The 17,486-nt window shown below is 36.7% G+C and overlaps 2 protein-coding genes across 3 annotated transcripts in view; one reads left to right on the forward strand and one right to left on the reverse strand.

The window, feature by feature from the left end:
- The window catches only part of NAA35 (N-alpha-acetyltransferase 35, NatC auxiliary subunit), a 109,586-nt gene that overhangs the window by 46,198 nt on the left and 45,902 nt on the right, over nt 1-17,486 (forward strand). For both annotated transcript variants that reach the window (XM_028494103.2, XM_024132917.3), the window contains exons 7-11: nt 448-514; nt 595-638; nt 1,854-1,904; nt 2,573-2,656; nt 3,520-3,634. In XM_028494103.2, coding sequence (XP_028349904.1) covers nt 448-514; nt 595-638; nt 1,854-1,904; nt 2,573-2,656; nt 3,520-3,634 — 361 coding nt within the window. The remainder of the gene's footprint in view (nt 1-447; nt 515-594; nt 639-1,853; nt 1,905-2,572; nt 2,657-3,519; nt 3,635-17,486) is intronic.
- GOLM1 (golgi membrane protein 1) overlaps nt 5,321-17,486 on the reverse strand; it is a 117,813-nt gene continuing 105,647 nt past the window's right edge. The window contains exon 9 of the mRNA XM_055087263.1: nt 5,321-6,219. Within this exon, the coding sequence (XP_054943238.1) occupies nt 6,173-6,219 (47 nt within the window). The 3' untranslated portion in view covers nt 5,321-6,172. The remainder of the gene's footprint in view (nt 6,220-17,486) is intronic.

The following is a 17,486-nucleotide window of genomic DNA, read 5'->3' on the forward strand; positions in this document are numbered from 1 at the left end:
AGCTCCGCGCCCGTTTCTGGAGCTCCTTTACGCGGTGCCCTTAATCCCCTCTCCTCGCGCCCCAGGAAGCAAAGAGGCAAGAAAAAGTCTCCTGTCTCTTCGGCAGCTCCGCGCCCGTTTCTGGAGCTCCTTTACGCGGTGCGCTTAATCCCCTCTCCTCTCGCACCAGGAGACAAAAGAGGCAAAAAAAAGTCTCTTGTCTCTTCGGTAGCTCCGCGCCCGTCTCTGGAACTCCTTTAAGCGGCGCGTTTAAACCCCTCTCCTCGCGCACCAGAGAATGTGGTGTTTTAATGGTATGCCTGTAAAGAAAGCTTGGATATATGATAGCAATATTTAGGGTGACATTCCATTACTGTTTTCTTATTAGCAAATTGTGATTTTTGTAAGAGAAATATAATGAAAGGTTTTGCTACTATGCAAGGGCTTAATTATTGCTTTTCTGTATAGGAAGATTTTCAGTCAATGACTTATGGATTTAAAATGGCCAACAGTGTGACAGATCTTCGAGTTACAGGTAAAACCATTTATAAATAAAATTCACAAATTTTACATTTGGATTTGTTTCCTTTTAAAAATCATTGTCTGTCTTTCTAGGCATGCTAAAAGATGTGGAGGATGACATGCAAAGAAGAGTAAAGGTATGTATTGTTTTCTCTTTTCTTTGGTATAGGATATTTATATTCTTCTAAATGTCAGGTTAACTTTAGCTAATTACAAATAGCTAGTGTATGTAGGACCACCAACTTTCTTTATATATGCCGTACCGGTTTTTGGTAATGAATTAGAACACTGCTAGAGGGGTTTCTGGTGAACTAGTGTTACTTTCAAGTGTTGAAAATTTAATCCTTTCAAATTTTTTCAGTTTTTTGCCAGTGTTTTAAAATTTTAGTATGCTATTTTAAGAATAGCATAAGATTCTAGAATTTTAAATTCCTCAAAGGTAAGGACTACCTTCTTCACCTTTGTATCGTTAATAGTTAGGGCAGTGTCTAGAACATAGCAGAAGAGCTCAGTAAATGGAAGCTCCTCAAATCTGATAAAAGCCTTCTTTGAATGACATCCTTTGGCCAGATGATCCTGATGATTTTGTTCTCATAGAAATTAAAAATGAAAAAAAGTTACATTTCTTCTATTTTTTTATACCTGTATAACACAGCATGGTTGTCAAAACAATTTTGCATTATTGTCTTCTTGGATATTTACAGTTATTCAGTGCATTAGGCAATAAAATGCACTTTTAGATGAAGAAAATACAGCTGAAAAGAGTTAAGTAACCTGTCTTGAGTCTTATTAAGGGCATGCCATTAGTAAGTGGCAGCTCCAGGGCTAGAACCCCGATCTACCAGATCTTCCTGTGGTACTGCCTTGGAATTTTGTCAGAATAGTCAACCATATGTAACACATGTATTAACAAGATGTTTTGCATTTTAGTATAGAACTGATCAGTATTTACCATGTGACTTTATGATGTGATTTTGTAAAGGTTACTTTTTTTTCTAACAGGGTTAGTTTGGAGAGCATCAGGAATTTCAGTTAATAGATTTTTTAAAAGTAGGAAGTACTATGTACCATGTGCTTCTGCTTATGTTTTTCATGCTTATGTTTTGCTTTTGCTGTTTTTAATACCCTATTCTTTTGTGTGATCTTTATAATTTATATCAAAATGAACTTTCTGTACCTAGTATTAATAGGAAAATAAATAGTTGATACAGCTTTTTTCTTCCAGATATTTTTCTTCAAATAGATTCTTGCATATACTCAATAAATTAATTTATTACTTTACTTTGTATAATTGTAATCTAATGCTTTTACAGGTTTGTGTGTGTTTTAATATACCTTTTTTAAAATTTTAGAGCACTCGAAGTCGACAGGGGGAAGAAAGAGATCCAGAAGTTGAACTAGAAGTAATTGAACTTATTTTCTGGTAGATAATATCAGAGAAGTTAATGTTATAGTTTTATGAACTACATTATAATTTATGGAAGCCCTTTTTAAGGTATTTCTTTACAAATTGGACATTGCACGGGAGTTTATTTCCCTTGTATTTATTTTGATAGAATTATAATACAGCTCTTTCAAATACATGATTTCAAAGCTCTTCAATATTCCTGTGAGCTAGGAAGAAAAAAATGATTTTTTTTTTTTTTTTACAGATGATCCACCAAAAGTTGGCAGAATTCAAGAACTTACACAGTATCAAAAGTTGTCAAACCTTTGTTAAGATCCTAAATTTTCTGACTCTGCTTAAAGCACCTTTTTATCAGTCCTTTTAAAAATGCTAATTAAATCAGTTTTGAAATAATAGTGTAACTCCTGACTTAGGGAAAAATCAGTCCTCTTAATACATAAGCTTTATTATGTATTCCTATTTCAATAAAATAGGCTTTGTTTTATTATGTTTTCTGCAGCTCATATTTCAGACATTTAAAAGACTGTAAGTGAAGGTGTTTGTAATGTATTCAATAGTAAGTTATTAACACTGAGATTTAGGACTTAAAATACTATATTTTAAAATGAAATTTCTTTGACAGACTTTGCATCTTTTAACTTTTAGTCCTTTCTTGTTTTTTAGCACCAACAGTGTTTAGCAGTATTCAGCAGAGTGAAATTTACTCGAGTGTTACTGACAGTGCTTATAGCTTTTACTAAGAAAGAGGTAAGGGTATTTACTATAATCTAAATTTTAGTGTTTTTGTTTTCGATGGAATGCTTTATTTTGGTAGTTCTGAGACTTTTCCATTGAAATGTATATGCACACATATACAGCACTCAGCATTTGGTGTGTTTACGTCAGAGTATCCCTGATTTTCTCCAAAAGTCACATGAATTTTACATTCATTTTTTACATTCATTTACATACATTACATTTTACATCCATAACATGTCCATGTACGTTGTTGATATAAAAATAACGTATTATGTATTAGTGGATAAAATAATAGAAGCTGAAATTGCTTCTGGGTAGTTATTGTGAATTGGAGAAATTAAAAATGAGAATTTTAGGTAGGCCTCTTTCATTCAGTTAAATAATTAACTTAGATTTGTGTGGAATAGATGGTGAATATTTTTGTGTGTATATTGCATTAACTCTAAGTAAATTACAGACTAATTTGTGAATAGTTAATAAGTGGTAAGTAGAGATCCAACCTTTACTAACTTCTGTAATTCTGTTCTTTTTTTAAAATTTCACCTTGATGAATGATTTAGTAGGAATGTTGAAATTTCCCATTTTATAGTTGATTGCATCTCTCTTTTTTTTTTTTCAACATGAGATTAGTAGAATAAAGCAGAAGTGTTTCCTATTGTTCTTTAATGGCTCCTACAATGTATAGATATGGGTAAAAAAATTATTTCTATCCTAACAGGATCTGGGCATCCTATATTAAGTGAATAGTTTGTGAAAACCAATGTCATTACAGCAAGCATTTAATTTCATTATTGTTTATAGGATTTTCCTATTTAATGTATATCTTTCAGTGAAAGAATATGTAAGAATGTTTTTGGTGATTTATTTGCTAGACCAGTGCTGTTGCAGAAGCTCAAAAATTGATGGTTCAAGCAGCAGATCTTCTTTCTGCCATTCATAATTCATTGCATCATGGCATCCAGGCCCAGAATGATACTACAAAAGGAGGTAATTGTCTGTTTTGCTCCTACTCTTTTTTTTGTTCTTTCCCATCCAGTATATATAGTGTTTGGTTTGTTCTAAAATATCCGTCAAGTCAGTCTGTGCAGACTTTGGAATGTTTTGCTCCATAGACTTATATAGAGTGTTTATGGTACCTTCTTTTTAAATTTTTTCTAGACCACTTGGCCATCTCCTGTATCTTACTGTTTGGGTTCTGAATCTTTACCATGTCTCTTGATCAAGCTGTGATGTCAGCAGTAAATCATTCTTTTTTAATCACGTATCCCCTTTACTCCTTTGAGAGCTCATCAGCTCCGTTACATAGTCTTCCCTTACTCCACCAGGCAGGCCTAGGTATTCCCTCTGTGGCCTCATTGCATTCATACATGCCTTTGTTATATTTTTTTAGTATATCATATTATAGTTTACCTTTTGTCTTTCCATGAGATTTTTAGTACTATTAGGCCAGAGTCTCTTCTTTGCATGTCTCTACAATGCTTGGTACGTTGTTGACAGGCAGTAGATTTTATTTATGAATTAGGCCTTAAAAATAAAAGGAATAGTGTACCTTTATTGTAAAAGCTCCGACTGAGTTAACATTTTAGTAATGTGTAGCAATTTTGGTTATCCTTAAAACCATTAAAATGAGGTGATATTTGTATTTTAAAATTAGTTTTTCACAGTTGTTAGTCCTCTGACCAGGAAGTCCAGTTTTATTGATTCACACTCCTTTCCTTTTTCATCCTTCCCCTCCTGTTAGGGACAGAAGTTGTGGTATTCCCCTTCCCATGAATTTTTTTTCTTAATCAAAGGTTAGGTAGTGGAGCAGTCCAAAAGGTAATTTGGTTTAGGAAATCAGTATTATCTTTATGGATAATAATTATACTGAACTTACAAATTCATTATTAATTCATTACCATTTTCTCATTTTCTCCAGGAGAGGGGAAGATAAGTGACTATTAGATGATTGACTAGGTGACATTCTGTAACCATGGGACCTTAAAAAGAAAAAGGTTTTTATGCCTAGCAAGCTATCCTAGTACATGTTTACAGAGAGGTAAACTATCTACAACTCTTCAATACTTTGAAATCTAGTGCAAGAATACTTTATGAAAACCACTGTAAAATACATTGCTTCCAAGTAATTTGGTTGGTTGGTTATGTATCAATAGGGTATTATGATGCAAAACAAGAGTCTTTCAAATGACTCTATTCTGATACTCCTTTTGCCATATCGTGACTCCTGTGGGCTGTTCTGGTCTATAACTGAGGATAATAATTGCCATGAGAGCATTAGTTGCCCCTGTGGTTTGTGGCTTCCCTGTAGTTCAGATCAGTCAGCACTTAAAAACAAACAAACAAACAAACCTGTGTGTATATTCTCAACTATTTCTCTGGTTTTATGGGCTGTTCATGAGTAAGCTTTAGGAAGATGGTTTACATAAAGTTGGTTTGAATAAACTAAGCAAGTGAAGTTTTAAATTTAGGGAGTATTCACTCTGTGCTTTTAGTTAAACACTGTTTAAGCTCACTTAATTTAACTTTGTAATTATCCACCTGAAGCATGAAGCTAAACAGTTCTATAATTTTAAAAAAATATGAATGCCTTCCCAGCAATGTTTATTCTAAGAAAATGGTGACAAAGCCATAATGTAGATTAGTTTTGGTCTCAGGTTATTCATTTTGCCTTCTTAATATTAGTACAACTCCAGCTAGTGACAAAATGACTGTGTAAAGCTTGAAATTGCTGAGCATTAATTTTAGCTTCTCATTGAAAAGCTACTTAATCAGTGGGAACTTGGTAACAGTGGTGTAAAGGGAGAAAGTAGAAAGAATCGAACTTGATTCAAGGATTACTTGCTGGTGGGTTTACTCAGTGGATGTGATGTGTTGAAGATGAAGGAGGCAGAAATGGTTTGGGAACAGGAGATGCTTAAGGAAGGCAGCTCAGGTATGACGAATGGGATTTTTTGACGCGGTGACATGGAACAGTCCATCGACAAAGTAAATATTTTGCTCTGGAAAATGGATGGAAGAGCAGGTTTTGGAGTTATTTTCATGTTAAGTGCTAATTAAAATTGAAGGAGTGGATATGGTTCCTCAGGGCTTGCTGAGTTCAGGACCTTGAGTTAGAACTTTGTTGGAAAAACAAGAAGAGAAGCCAGTGAAGCACATGTTGCTCCTCGTGTTTGCTTATGCTGTTGTATTGCTTGTGATTCTATACTTCTTTTTATATGTCTGTGGAATTCTTCAAAATAATGTTCAGATAATTTCTTCCAATGAGATTTTCCATGTTCTACTTATCAAAATTTATTTCTCTTTCCCATATTCTTTTATAGTTATCTGTGGGTTAGGCTTGGTTTACTCTTCAGAATGCAAGCATCTTTAACAGTTGCTAATGGAAATGAAAAATTTAATTAAACTTATGTTGCCTGAAATTGGTAGGTACTTTTGAAGTGTATCTCCAAATCTGATGTTCAGTTTCAAGAGGCCTTGGAGAATTCCCTGGTGGTCCAGTGGTTAGGACTCTGTGCTTTCACTGCTTCAAGGCACGGGTTCAGTCCCTGGTTGGGGAGCTAAGATCCCACAAGCTGCGTGGCACGGACAAAACAACAAAAGCAAAAAGAGGCCTGTCATCCTTTTGAAAAAAATTAAAAGGCGTCTGATTCAAGCGGTAGATTAAAGACGTGCATTTACCTTCTGAAACCTTAATGAAACAATGGTAAGTGTTTGGATTTTTTAAAAAAATAGGTATAATCAATAACGAGGAAAAGGAAAAGAAGACAATAACAACAGAATTTTAGAACCTGGAAAACAGAAGGACATTGAGCTGTCTGTCCAAAAGTAACTGAGTTCTTAGCCACTGATAGGGAAAGTCAAGATACAGTCCAGTTTATACTGCTGATCCTCTGAAGGGCCTCATTTTTAATATACCAGGTACCTCTAAAAATGAGAATGAGAATTATGGTTATGAGAACTGGTTGAAAACTGCTTAGAAACAGAGATTTCCTCCCCATTTTCTCCATGGTAACATTCCTGAGCCTCAGAATACTAAAAGTTTATCCTCTGGAATATAGGGGAGCAGAGAGATTCTGAACTGAGAAGATACCAGACACTGTTGAATGGTACACATTATGGGGAACTAAGCGGTAATTTAAATACTTATTGTAACATGTATTCTCCCCTTTCCTGCACACCATATCAAGCTCTAGCTGTTTTTCCCCCCTACTCAGCTACCAAAACAGTGCAGCCTGGCTATTGCACTTCACCTAAGAATTTGGAAGACTCTCTGGGAAATCGGGCAAACCTAAGAGATGGAGAAAAACATCAGCAAAATCTAAATTTATTGGCATTAGCAGTTCTCCTGATAAAATGGTTTTGTAGAAAAGCCTAACCTAATTCATAGAGCTCTTAATGAGGTTTTGGTCCTTTAGTTTCAAGCCCGAGTATATAGTCATGGGTGGAAATGTCTAGCCTATAAAAAAGACCAAAACAGGCAAGCAAACAAAAACCTTTAAAAAAATGAAAAAAGAAAAATCAATGCATATGTAAAACAAAAATAGGATGTTATTTAAGAAGAGGGAAAAAATATATTTGAGGTTCACAATATAAGAGCAGAAATCATTAAAAAAAAATAGAAAATGTAGAACATAAAGTTGAGGAAATCTTAGAGAAAGTAGAATAAAAATGAACAGGTTGAAAATAAGGAGGAAAAAAGTAAAAATACTGTTAGATCAGTCCAGAAGGTCCATTGTCTAATAAAGATAAATAATAAACAAGATAAATGAAGGATAAATTGATAAAAGTTTTTCCAGAAATAGAGATCAGAAAATAGAAGCAAAAAAAAAAAAATCACTTGATCATTTAAGAAGATTTCCTGGAAGGAAATGAAGCAAATACCCAGGTTAAGAGGGCCAGTAAAGAGTTACCCAGCACAATTAGGATGAAAGTAGACTTCTATCAAGGCATATCATCATGAAATTTCAGAATAGTGGGGAAAAGTAGAAGATCTTAAGAGATTTGAAAGAGAAAAGCAAGTTGCACACACAGAATCAAGACAGAATGTAATCAAACTTCAGCAACAGGAATGGAAGCTAGAAGTCAGTGGAGCAAAGAACAAAGTTGAAGTAGTCACACTTCTTGATTTTAAAACTTACTGCAGTGCTACATTAATCAAGAGAGTTTGGAACTAGCATAAAGATAGACATAGATTAGTGGACTAAAATTGAAAATCCAAAAATGATCCCTCATGTTTGTGGTCAGATGATATTTGACATGAGTGCCAAGACAATTCAATGGGAAAGAAAAGTATTTTCTACAAATGACACTGGAACAGTTGGATAACCACATGCAAAAGAATAAAGTTTGGTACCCTCCCCCACCCCCTCTTCACATCATAAACAAAAATCAACTCAAAATGGATCAGTGACATAAATGTAATAACTAAATATGAAACTCTAAAACCTAGACATAAACCTTAAGAATCAATGAAAAGAAAAATTAAGTCAATGAAAAAATAGGCAAGGGATCTATATAAATTAGACATTTCTCTGAATAAGATTTACAGATGACCAATAAGCATGTGAAAAAATAGATATGCCATGGGAAATGCAAATCAAAATGGAAAGATACCACTTCCCAACCACTAGCTGGCTGTAATCAAAAAGACAGATAGTAACAAGTGTTGGTGAGGTTATGGAGAAACTGGAACCTTAATACACTGCTGGTGGAAGTATAAAATAATGCAACTACTTTGGAAAACAATCTTGCAGTGTCTCAAAATGTATAATGTAGATTTATCACATGACCCAGCCATTCTAATATTAGGAGTATATATACACCCAAGAGAAATGGAAACATATGTCTGCACAAAAAGTTGTACAGTAATGCTCAGAGCACTATTATTCATGATAGCCAAAAACAACCCAGATGTCCATCAGCAGGTGAGCCGATACTTGTTGTGCATCCATGCAGTGGAGTAGCATTTGGCAATTAAATGAAGTACTAATATCTGCTACAACATGGAGAGACCTTGAAAACATGCTAAGTAGAAAAAGCCAGTCACAAAAGATCATATATGATTTTCATTTATATAAAACATCCAGAGTAGGCAAATCCAGGGAGACAGAAAGTAGATCAGTGGTTGCCCAGGGCTGGAGGAGGGTGGGAAGAAGTAGGACTGCTAATGTATATAGAGTTTTTTCTTAAGGTGATGAAAATGTTCTGTTTTTCATGATGGTGGTGGTTTTATAACTCTGAATATACTAAAAAACTATTATGTTTTGTACTCTTTGAATAGATGAATTATATGGTATGTTAATTATATCTCAGTAGAGTTGTGATTAAAAGAAAAGCAGTGGACCAGTGTTTTCAGAATTTGGGGGGGAAATGGTTTCTAATCATTGAATTCTTTTCCAAAACTATCATTTAATTGTGAAGAAAGATAATTTCAGGTATTTAAAATCTTACAAAATTAATCTTCCCAAAAGTTTTTCAAGGCTACTGGAATGTGCTGCATTAAAACAAGGGAGTAAATCAAGGTAAAGGAAAGTATGGAGTTTAAGGAATATAAGAATCCAGCATAAGAGAATAATGAAGGAAATCGTAGGGTGATAGTGCAGCAAGATCATAAGATACTATATATCTGAGCATAATACATGGAGGACAAGTCCAGATTGAACAAAGTCACAAGGCTTGAGGGTAGATGGCTCAAAGTAGATACACGATCTGTTGTCACCAATGAAATTGATACAATAGCAGTTCTCTTTAATGTAGAAAAAAGAGATTTAGAGAATTGGCAAAGGATTTGGGGTTGAATTAAAGTGTTAAGTACATACGAACAAAGCATACAAAAAGTAAGAAGTGATTAACTTCAGAGTATATATGAAAGTAAAACTTATTTCCATGTTTGCAAAAGTTATCCATGGCCCAAATATGAATGTAATTTACTTAATCATAATGGTGCTGAACATTGATAATAATCAAAATTTTGATCTAACTATGTTGGAGGTGAGAGGACAGAAGTGTATATATGCGTATAATTTATATGTGCTTATAGCTGCTACTTCATGTTTTTTTCATTATCTCTTTTTTACACATATCTCCTTTTGAAGCTGGAGTAAGATAACGTGTAAAACTGAAAAAATATAAAGTAAGTAGCACTATAAGCTTGTTATTTGGTGATATAGAGGTAAATACCAAAAGAGCTAAGAAGAAGTGGAAGACATTGCCTCTGGGAAGAGAGATAATAATGGAATTGGCAGGAGAGGGTGGGCAGAAGATTGTTAGTTTTAATAAAAACCTTGTTTGGCTATTTGATTCTCAAGTGGTGTGCATTTATGACTGAGTAAAAGAAACTAAATTAAAAGTTAATGTGAATTAAAAGTAGATTAAAATATAGTTTAGAATTATGATGGTTTATTGTCTGGTAGTATTGCACCTTTAACCTCCTGAAGGCTGTACTTGGTGCTAAAGCAGAAATTTTATGCTGCCTCAACCCAGTTGACTTCATATGCTGGTTTGGCAGTGCACAGGAGAGGTGGGAACTGACTTCATTTTAAAATCACCACCCATTAGAGAGGCCTATGTCATGATGTACTAGTGCCAGGAACTTGAGATGGTTTTACTCTTCTAAAACATTTTCTTTTTACAAAAAATAAACATACATCCTCACACATGTGAGGGATATGTGTAATCTAGAGGACTTCTGGTTTTTGGAGTTAAAGATATTTCTGCTGCTTGCTTCTCTTGTCTACAATCAATTGAAAACTATAAGGAATATGAGAAACAGAATCCTCTCAACTTCTTAAAAAATAGGAAACCTTCATAACATTAAAAAAAAAAAAAAAAAGGCAGCCAAACACTGTAACAGTAGGACCCAGATGAGGGAGAACATTGAGAATGGATTCCAAGATTTTCCTGGTATAAACAGAAGAAGTAAACCATCAAAAGCACAGTGTTCCCCAAAGTAGTTGGCATGATCTGAAGGACAAAACTAGGGATTCCTTTAGAATAACAGCTAAGAGTGGGGCACACAGGCTGGCTGTGGGGACCTACCTGATTAATATCCTGGAGAGGCAGAGGAGGTGGGGCTCTCCCAGAAACCACGCACAAATGCTGTTTTTGTTACTCATGTAAGAGAGAGGAGATGCTATAGATGTTAGCAGCTTAGTAACTGGTAATCTTTGTCAGTAAAGGAAATAGGAAGGTAACTTCTCTTGCATACTCACACAAGCATATCACATGTGGCTTAACTGCAAATTAGTGAGGCTTCCTGATAGAGTGCTAACACCACACCCAAATAACTGGCTCAGAAAGCATTCACTGAATGATTTAATAATAAAAGAAACTGCACAGTAGTATTTGCACACAAATATTCGAGGAAATTAATTAACAAAAACAAAAGGCAGAGGCAGATGAAAAACAGATCAGAAACATTTTTGTTTGAGATTTCAAAAAATTTATTAAAAAATAACCTCTATAAAACAAAAGCACAAGACAAATATTAGGACCAAAGGAAGAAATAATGAATAACAGAGTACAGGTGAGCAGGCAGAGTTCGGGAAGTAAGGAGAGAAAAATCCTGAAAGTGAAGACCTAATTACAAATAGCAAAAAGTATGCTAAGCATTGCTGAAAAATTGCTATCAAGGTCCTAATTCTCAGAACCTGTAATTATTACCTTATTTGGGAAAAAAAAGATCTTTCCAGATGTGATTAAGTAAGAATCTTTCCATGAGGAGATAATTTTGGATTATCTGGATGAGCCCTAAATATCATCCTAAGTGTTCTTCTTACAAGAGAGGCAGAGGGAGATTGGACACACACACAAGAGGAGAAAGTGATGTGATGACAGAGATAGAAGTTGGCATGATGCAGCTGTAAGCCAAGGAATTCCAGTAGCCACAAGAAACTGGAAGAGGCAAGGAACAGATTTTCCCTAGAGCCTTCAGAAGTGCAGCCCTGCCAATACCTTCATTTCAGCTAAGTGATACTGAAGTTAAACTTCTGGTCCCCAGAACTGTGAGAGAATAAATGTCTGTCTTAAAACACCCAATTTGTGGTAATTTGTTACAGCAGCCCTAGAAACTAATACAAAGATAGATTGCGTACAGTAGAATTGATCATATAAATAAATGTATTGATAATTATGCTTTGCCACTTTTTTCAGACTTGAGGAACTGACTTAGAGTAATTTCTAGAAAGGGAGAAAACTAGATTGAACTCTGTGGTATTGATTGAAATTAAAGATACGGGTATAGTACATAGTTTCTAATATATATAGGTTGATATAGAAATAAATGTACATGTAAATATGCATGTTTGAATGTGCACGTGCGTGTATGTAAACATACTTGTATGTCCACATAGCAGTGAGCACAACATCTAGATCTTGCTTCCTAAAGACGATTGTCTGCTAAAAGGAACCGGAGGTGGGAGTCAACCAAGATGGTGACATAGGAAGCGTCCCTTCCTCCCATGGGCACACTGAATGTATACCTACACATGGAACGCTTCCCTCTAAAAATGATCCAGAAACTAGTTGAGCAACTTATACACATTGGACAGTTGAGGAAATACCCACATCAAAGGGGTTAGGAAAGGCTGAGACACACTTGTCAAAAACCCCACCCCTGACATAGCACCACACAATTGGGAGAGGACCCCCAACTCTCAGGTTCTATCTGAGGAGTGAAGCATTTGGAGCCTACATCTAGCACCCCAACTTTGACTCCTTCCTGAGGGATAGGCTCCCAAAACACCTAGCTCTGAAAGCCAGTGGGGCTTGTGTCCATAAGACCATGCCAACCAGAGGTGCAGTTCCTATTGGGAATGCAGTCACTTGCTATGACTGTCCCCACAGGGATCAGCTCGGAGGAAGCAGGCAAAATTGCCCATCTCCTAGTCTTTCCTTGAAAGAGGTCTATCTGTATACATTAAAAGCTGCTGTCTGAGGGCCAAGCTTCTAATTTAGCAGGCACTAGGGGCCGGCTGCCTGGCTTCTGCCTCCAGCCCACTCCAAGTCACCGGCATCTGCCTGGAAAAGTTTGTACATACATTTGCACCCCAGCTTTTGTGGCTGCTGCCTGAAGCATGGGACCCAGATCTCCTGTCGGTGATAGCCAAAGGGGCTTCCACTCATGAGTTCCAGAAGACTATAGCAAAGAAGCATTCCTTAACTGGCTCTACACCCCAAGGTTCAGCACACAGAGAGCAAACGAAATCACCCGTCTTCCAGTCTTTCCCTGAAATAGGTTTAACTCTGTACTTTAAAAGCTGCTGCCTGCATGCTGGGCTTCTAATTTAGCAGGCATCTAAGGGCTACCTGAGATCTTCCCCAGAGACAAGGGAAGCCAGCAGGCATCTCTCCCACCTTCTCCCCATTAGCCTGCTCCAATAATAAAACCCAGTTGACAGTGTCTCCCAAAAAAAAGCTTGTACACACATCTGGTGCCCAAACTTTTGCAGCTGCCATCTGAGGGATGAGCCCCCAGGTCACCTGGCTCTAATGGCCAATGGGGTTTGCATTCTAGAGTCTTATCAAACAAATAGTTGTTAATGAGTGCAGGAGAACCCTTCCCCATGGCCATGTACCGAGGTCCAGCAAAGAAGGATTAGGCAAAAACAACCTTCTCCCACTTTCTCCCTGGAAGAAGTTTAACTACATACTTATCCAGCTGCTCCCTGAGGGTCCAGCTTCTGAGCAGCGTACATCCAGGTTCTGATTGTGATCCTTCCCTTTCGGACACTGATGGGTCTTGGCACACCCTCAACTACTGGGAGCCACTAAGAGCAAAGGAGGAGGCTTGGACAGTCACAGAACTTTGAGAGGAAACTAAGGCCTTGGTCTGGGCTGATTGACGAGGTCCATCTGTTATATGACAGTACTCGTCTCCTACGTGAGACCACTCTTGTCAAGACTGGAAGATGTGACTGTTTTATCTAATGCATGGAAACCAACAGAGAGTCAAGAAAAATGAAGAAACAGTGGAATATATTCCAAGCAAAGGAATAAGGTAAATATCCAGAAACAGATCTTAATGACATGGAGATGAGTGGTTTACCTGATTGAGAGTTTAAAACAACAGTTATAAAGATGCTCACCAAGGTTAGGAAGCAATGCATGAACAAAATAAGAGTTTCAACAAGGAGATAGTAAATATTAAAAAGTACACAAGAGAAATCACAGAGCTGAAGAATTCAAAAAACGAACTGAAAAATTAAATCAAGAGGTTCAACAGCAGATTAGATCAAGTGGAAGAAAGAGTCAGCGAACTTGACAGAGCAGTGGAATTCGTTCAGACAGAGTAGGAAAAAAACAAAGAGATAGATTATGGGATTTGTGGGACAACATCAAGAAGACCAATATATGCATGATAGGGATTCCAGAAGGAGAAGAGAGAGGAACAGGGCAGAAAGCATATTCAAAGAAATAATGGCTGAAAACTTCCCTGACCTGGGGAAAGAAACAGATATCCAGATCCAGGAAGCTCAGAGAGTTCGAAAGAAGTTGAATCCTAGGAGACCCACACTCAAACACATTATAATTAGTCAAAAGTTAGAGACAAAAGCTTTTGACAGTTGTCAGAAGTTAGAAGCTTAAGAGCAGCCAAAGAAAGCAACTGGTTGTGTGCAAGGGAACCCCCCATAAGACTATCAGTAGCTATTTCTGCAAAAACTTTGCAGACTGGAAGGGAGAGGGATCATATATTCAAAGTACTGAGGGAAAACAAAACAAAAAAGCTGTTAACCAAGAATATCCAGCAGTTGTCCTTAAGAATTAAGGAAGAGAGAAAAAATTTCCAGACAAGCTGAAGGAGTTCATCACCACTAGACTGACCTCACAAGAAGTGTTAATGGAAGTTCTTCATTTGAAACAAAAGGACACTAGTTAGTAACAGGAAAATGTGTAAGTATAAAACTCACTGGTAAAGGTAAATTTATAGCTAAATTCAAAATAATTCTAATATTGTAATGGTGGCAGGTAGACCATTTATATCTCTAGTATGAATGTTGAAAGACAAAAAGTATTTAAAAAACTATAACTGCAGTCATTTGTTATTGGATACACAGCATAAAAAGATGCAAATAGGGCTTCCCTGGTGGCGCAGCGGTTGAGAGTCTGCCTGCCGATGCAGGGGACACGGGTTTGTGCCCCGGTCCGGGAGGATCCCGCATGCCGCGGAGCGGCTGGGCCCGTGAGCCATGGTCGCGGAGCCTGTGCTCCGCAATGGGAGAAGCCACAACAGGAGGAAAAAAAAAAAAAAAAAAAAGATGCAAATGGTGAAGTCAAAACCATAAAATGTGGGGGGAGGGAGCTTTTATATGCATTTGAAGTTATTATCAACTTCAGATAGAGTTATAAATATGTTTTATGCAAGGCTCATGGCAACCACAAAGCAAAAGCCTATAGTAGATATGCAAAAGGAATAAGGGAAAGGAAGCATACCAGTACAGAAAATCATCAGATAATAAAGGAAGAGAGCAAGAGAAGGAAAAATGGAACAAAGGAATTGCAAAACAACCAGAAAACAATTAACAGACAGGAAATGGTAAATCCATACCTATCAATATTTATGTTAATTGCAAATGGGCTAAATTCTCCAATCAAAAGACATAAAGTGTAGGGCTTCCCTGGTGATGCAGTGGTTGAGAGTCTGCCTGCCGATGCAGGGGACACGGGTTCGTGCCCCGGTCCGGGAAGATCCCACATGCCGCGGAGTGGCTGGGCCCATGAGCCATGGCCGCTGGGCCTGTGTGTCCGGAGCCTGTGCTCCGCCACAATAGTGAGAGGCCCGCGTTCTGCCAAAAAAAAAAAAAAAAAAAAAAAGACATAAAGTGTAGATAAAGGTTTGTCAATTTTATCTTTTCAAAAAATTAGCTCTTAGTTTTGTTGCTCTTCTATTCTTTTTCTATCTCATTTATTTCTACTCTGATCTTTTATTTCCTTCCTTCTGCTAACTTGAGCTTAATTTGTTCTTTTTCTAGTTCATTGAGGTGTAAAGTTAGGTTGTTATTTGAGATCTAATTTCTTAATATATGCATTTATCGCTATAAATTTGCCTCTCAGAACTGCATTTGTAGTATCCTATAGCTTTTTGTATGTTGTTTTTTTAAAATTTTCATTTGTTTCAAGATTTAAGAAAAATTTCTCCTTTGTTTTCTTCTTTGACCCATTGGTTGTTCAGGAGTGTGTTGTTTAGTTTCCACATATTTGTAAATATTCCAGCTTTCCTCTTCTTGGGTTCTAGTTTCATACCATTGTGGTCAGAAGGGATAGTTGGTGTGCTTTCAGTCTTAAATTTGTTAAGAGGTGTTTTGTGTCATATCATATGCTTTATCATGGAGAATGTTCAATGTGCCTTTTTAAAAAAAGTATTCTTTGGCTGTGTTGGGTCTTCGTTGCTGTGCATGGGCTTTCTCTAGTTGCGGTGAGCAGGGGCTACTCTTCATTGTGGTGCACGGGCTTCTCATTGCGGTGGCTTCTCTTGTTGCGGAGCACAGGCTCTAGCGTGCAGGCTCCAGTAGTTGTGGCTCATGGGCTTAGTTTCTCTGCGGCATGTGGGATCTTCCTGGACCAGGGCTTGAACCCATGCCCCCTGCATTGGCAGGCTGATTCTTAACCACTGCGCCGCGCGCACCAGGGAAGTCCCTCAGTGTGCCTTTGAGAAGAATGTGTATTCTGTTGCTCTTGGATGAAACATTCCGTATATGTCTGTTAGCTCCATCTGGTATAATATGTAGTTTAATTCCAATGGTTTTTTTTTTTTTTTTTTTTTTACTGATTTTCTGTCTGGGTGATCTATCCATTGTTGAAAATGCGGTATTGAAGTCTTCTGGTATTACTGAATTATTATTTCCTTTCTTAGAGCTCTGAATATTGGCTTTATTTTTGTGCTCCTGTGTTGGATGCATAAATATTTGTTGTTATATTATACTCTTGATGAATTGACTGCTTTATTATGTAATAACTTTCTTTGTCTTTTGTTATATTCTTTGGCTTAAAGTCTATTTAGTCTGGTATAAGTTTAGCTACTTCTATGCTTCTTTTGGTTTCCATTAGCATGCTTTTTCAATTAATGCTTTTTCTCGCTTTATTCACTGTAGCTAAGGTACGGAAACAACCTAAGTGTCTATTGATAGATGAATGGATAACGAAAATACAATATATATACAATGGAATATTAATCAGCCTTAAAACAGAGGGAAATCCTCTTGTTTGTGACAACATGGATGAACCTGGAGGGCATTGTGCTAAGTGAAATAAGCCAGACAGAGGAAAACAAATACTGCATGGTATCACTTATATGTGGAATTTAAAGGAGATAAAGTTTAACTCATAGAAGCAGTAGAAAATGGTTGCCAGAGGCTGAGGGAAATAAGGAGATGTTGGTAAAAGGGTACAAACCTTCAGTTAGAAGATGAATAAGGTCTGATGATATGATGTATAAAATGGTGACTGTAGTTGATAACACTGAACTGCATAATTGAAATTTGCTCAAAGAGTAGAACTTAAATGTTCTCATCAAAGGAAAAAAATAAATATGTGAGGTGATGGATGTGTTAAATTAACTCAGTGGGGGGAATCCTTTCAGAATTATACATATATCAAATCATCACATTGTACACTTTAAATATCTTACAATTTTATGGTCAGTTATACCTCAATAAAACTGGAAAAAATATAAAAAATAAAAGCAACTAGTACATCTTGGAGGAATGGATGATTCCAGGGCTAGGGCAGGCAAAGAACAAGATGAGCCTGGAATGTCTTATTAGCTGGAAGTGAGTAAATGTTCAAAGAATGATGGGACAGGTCAATTAAACACAGAAAACAGCTTGAACGGGCATTCACACAG

This window comes from Physeter macrocephalus, chromosome 9 (assembly GCF_002837175.3).
Source record: "Physeter macrocephalus isolate SW-GA chromosome 9, ASM283717v5, whole genome shotgun sequence".
Taxonomy (NCBI): Eukaryota; Metazoa; Chordata; class Mammalia; order Artiodactyla; family Physeteridae; genus Physeter; species Physeter macrocephalus.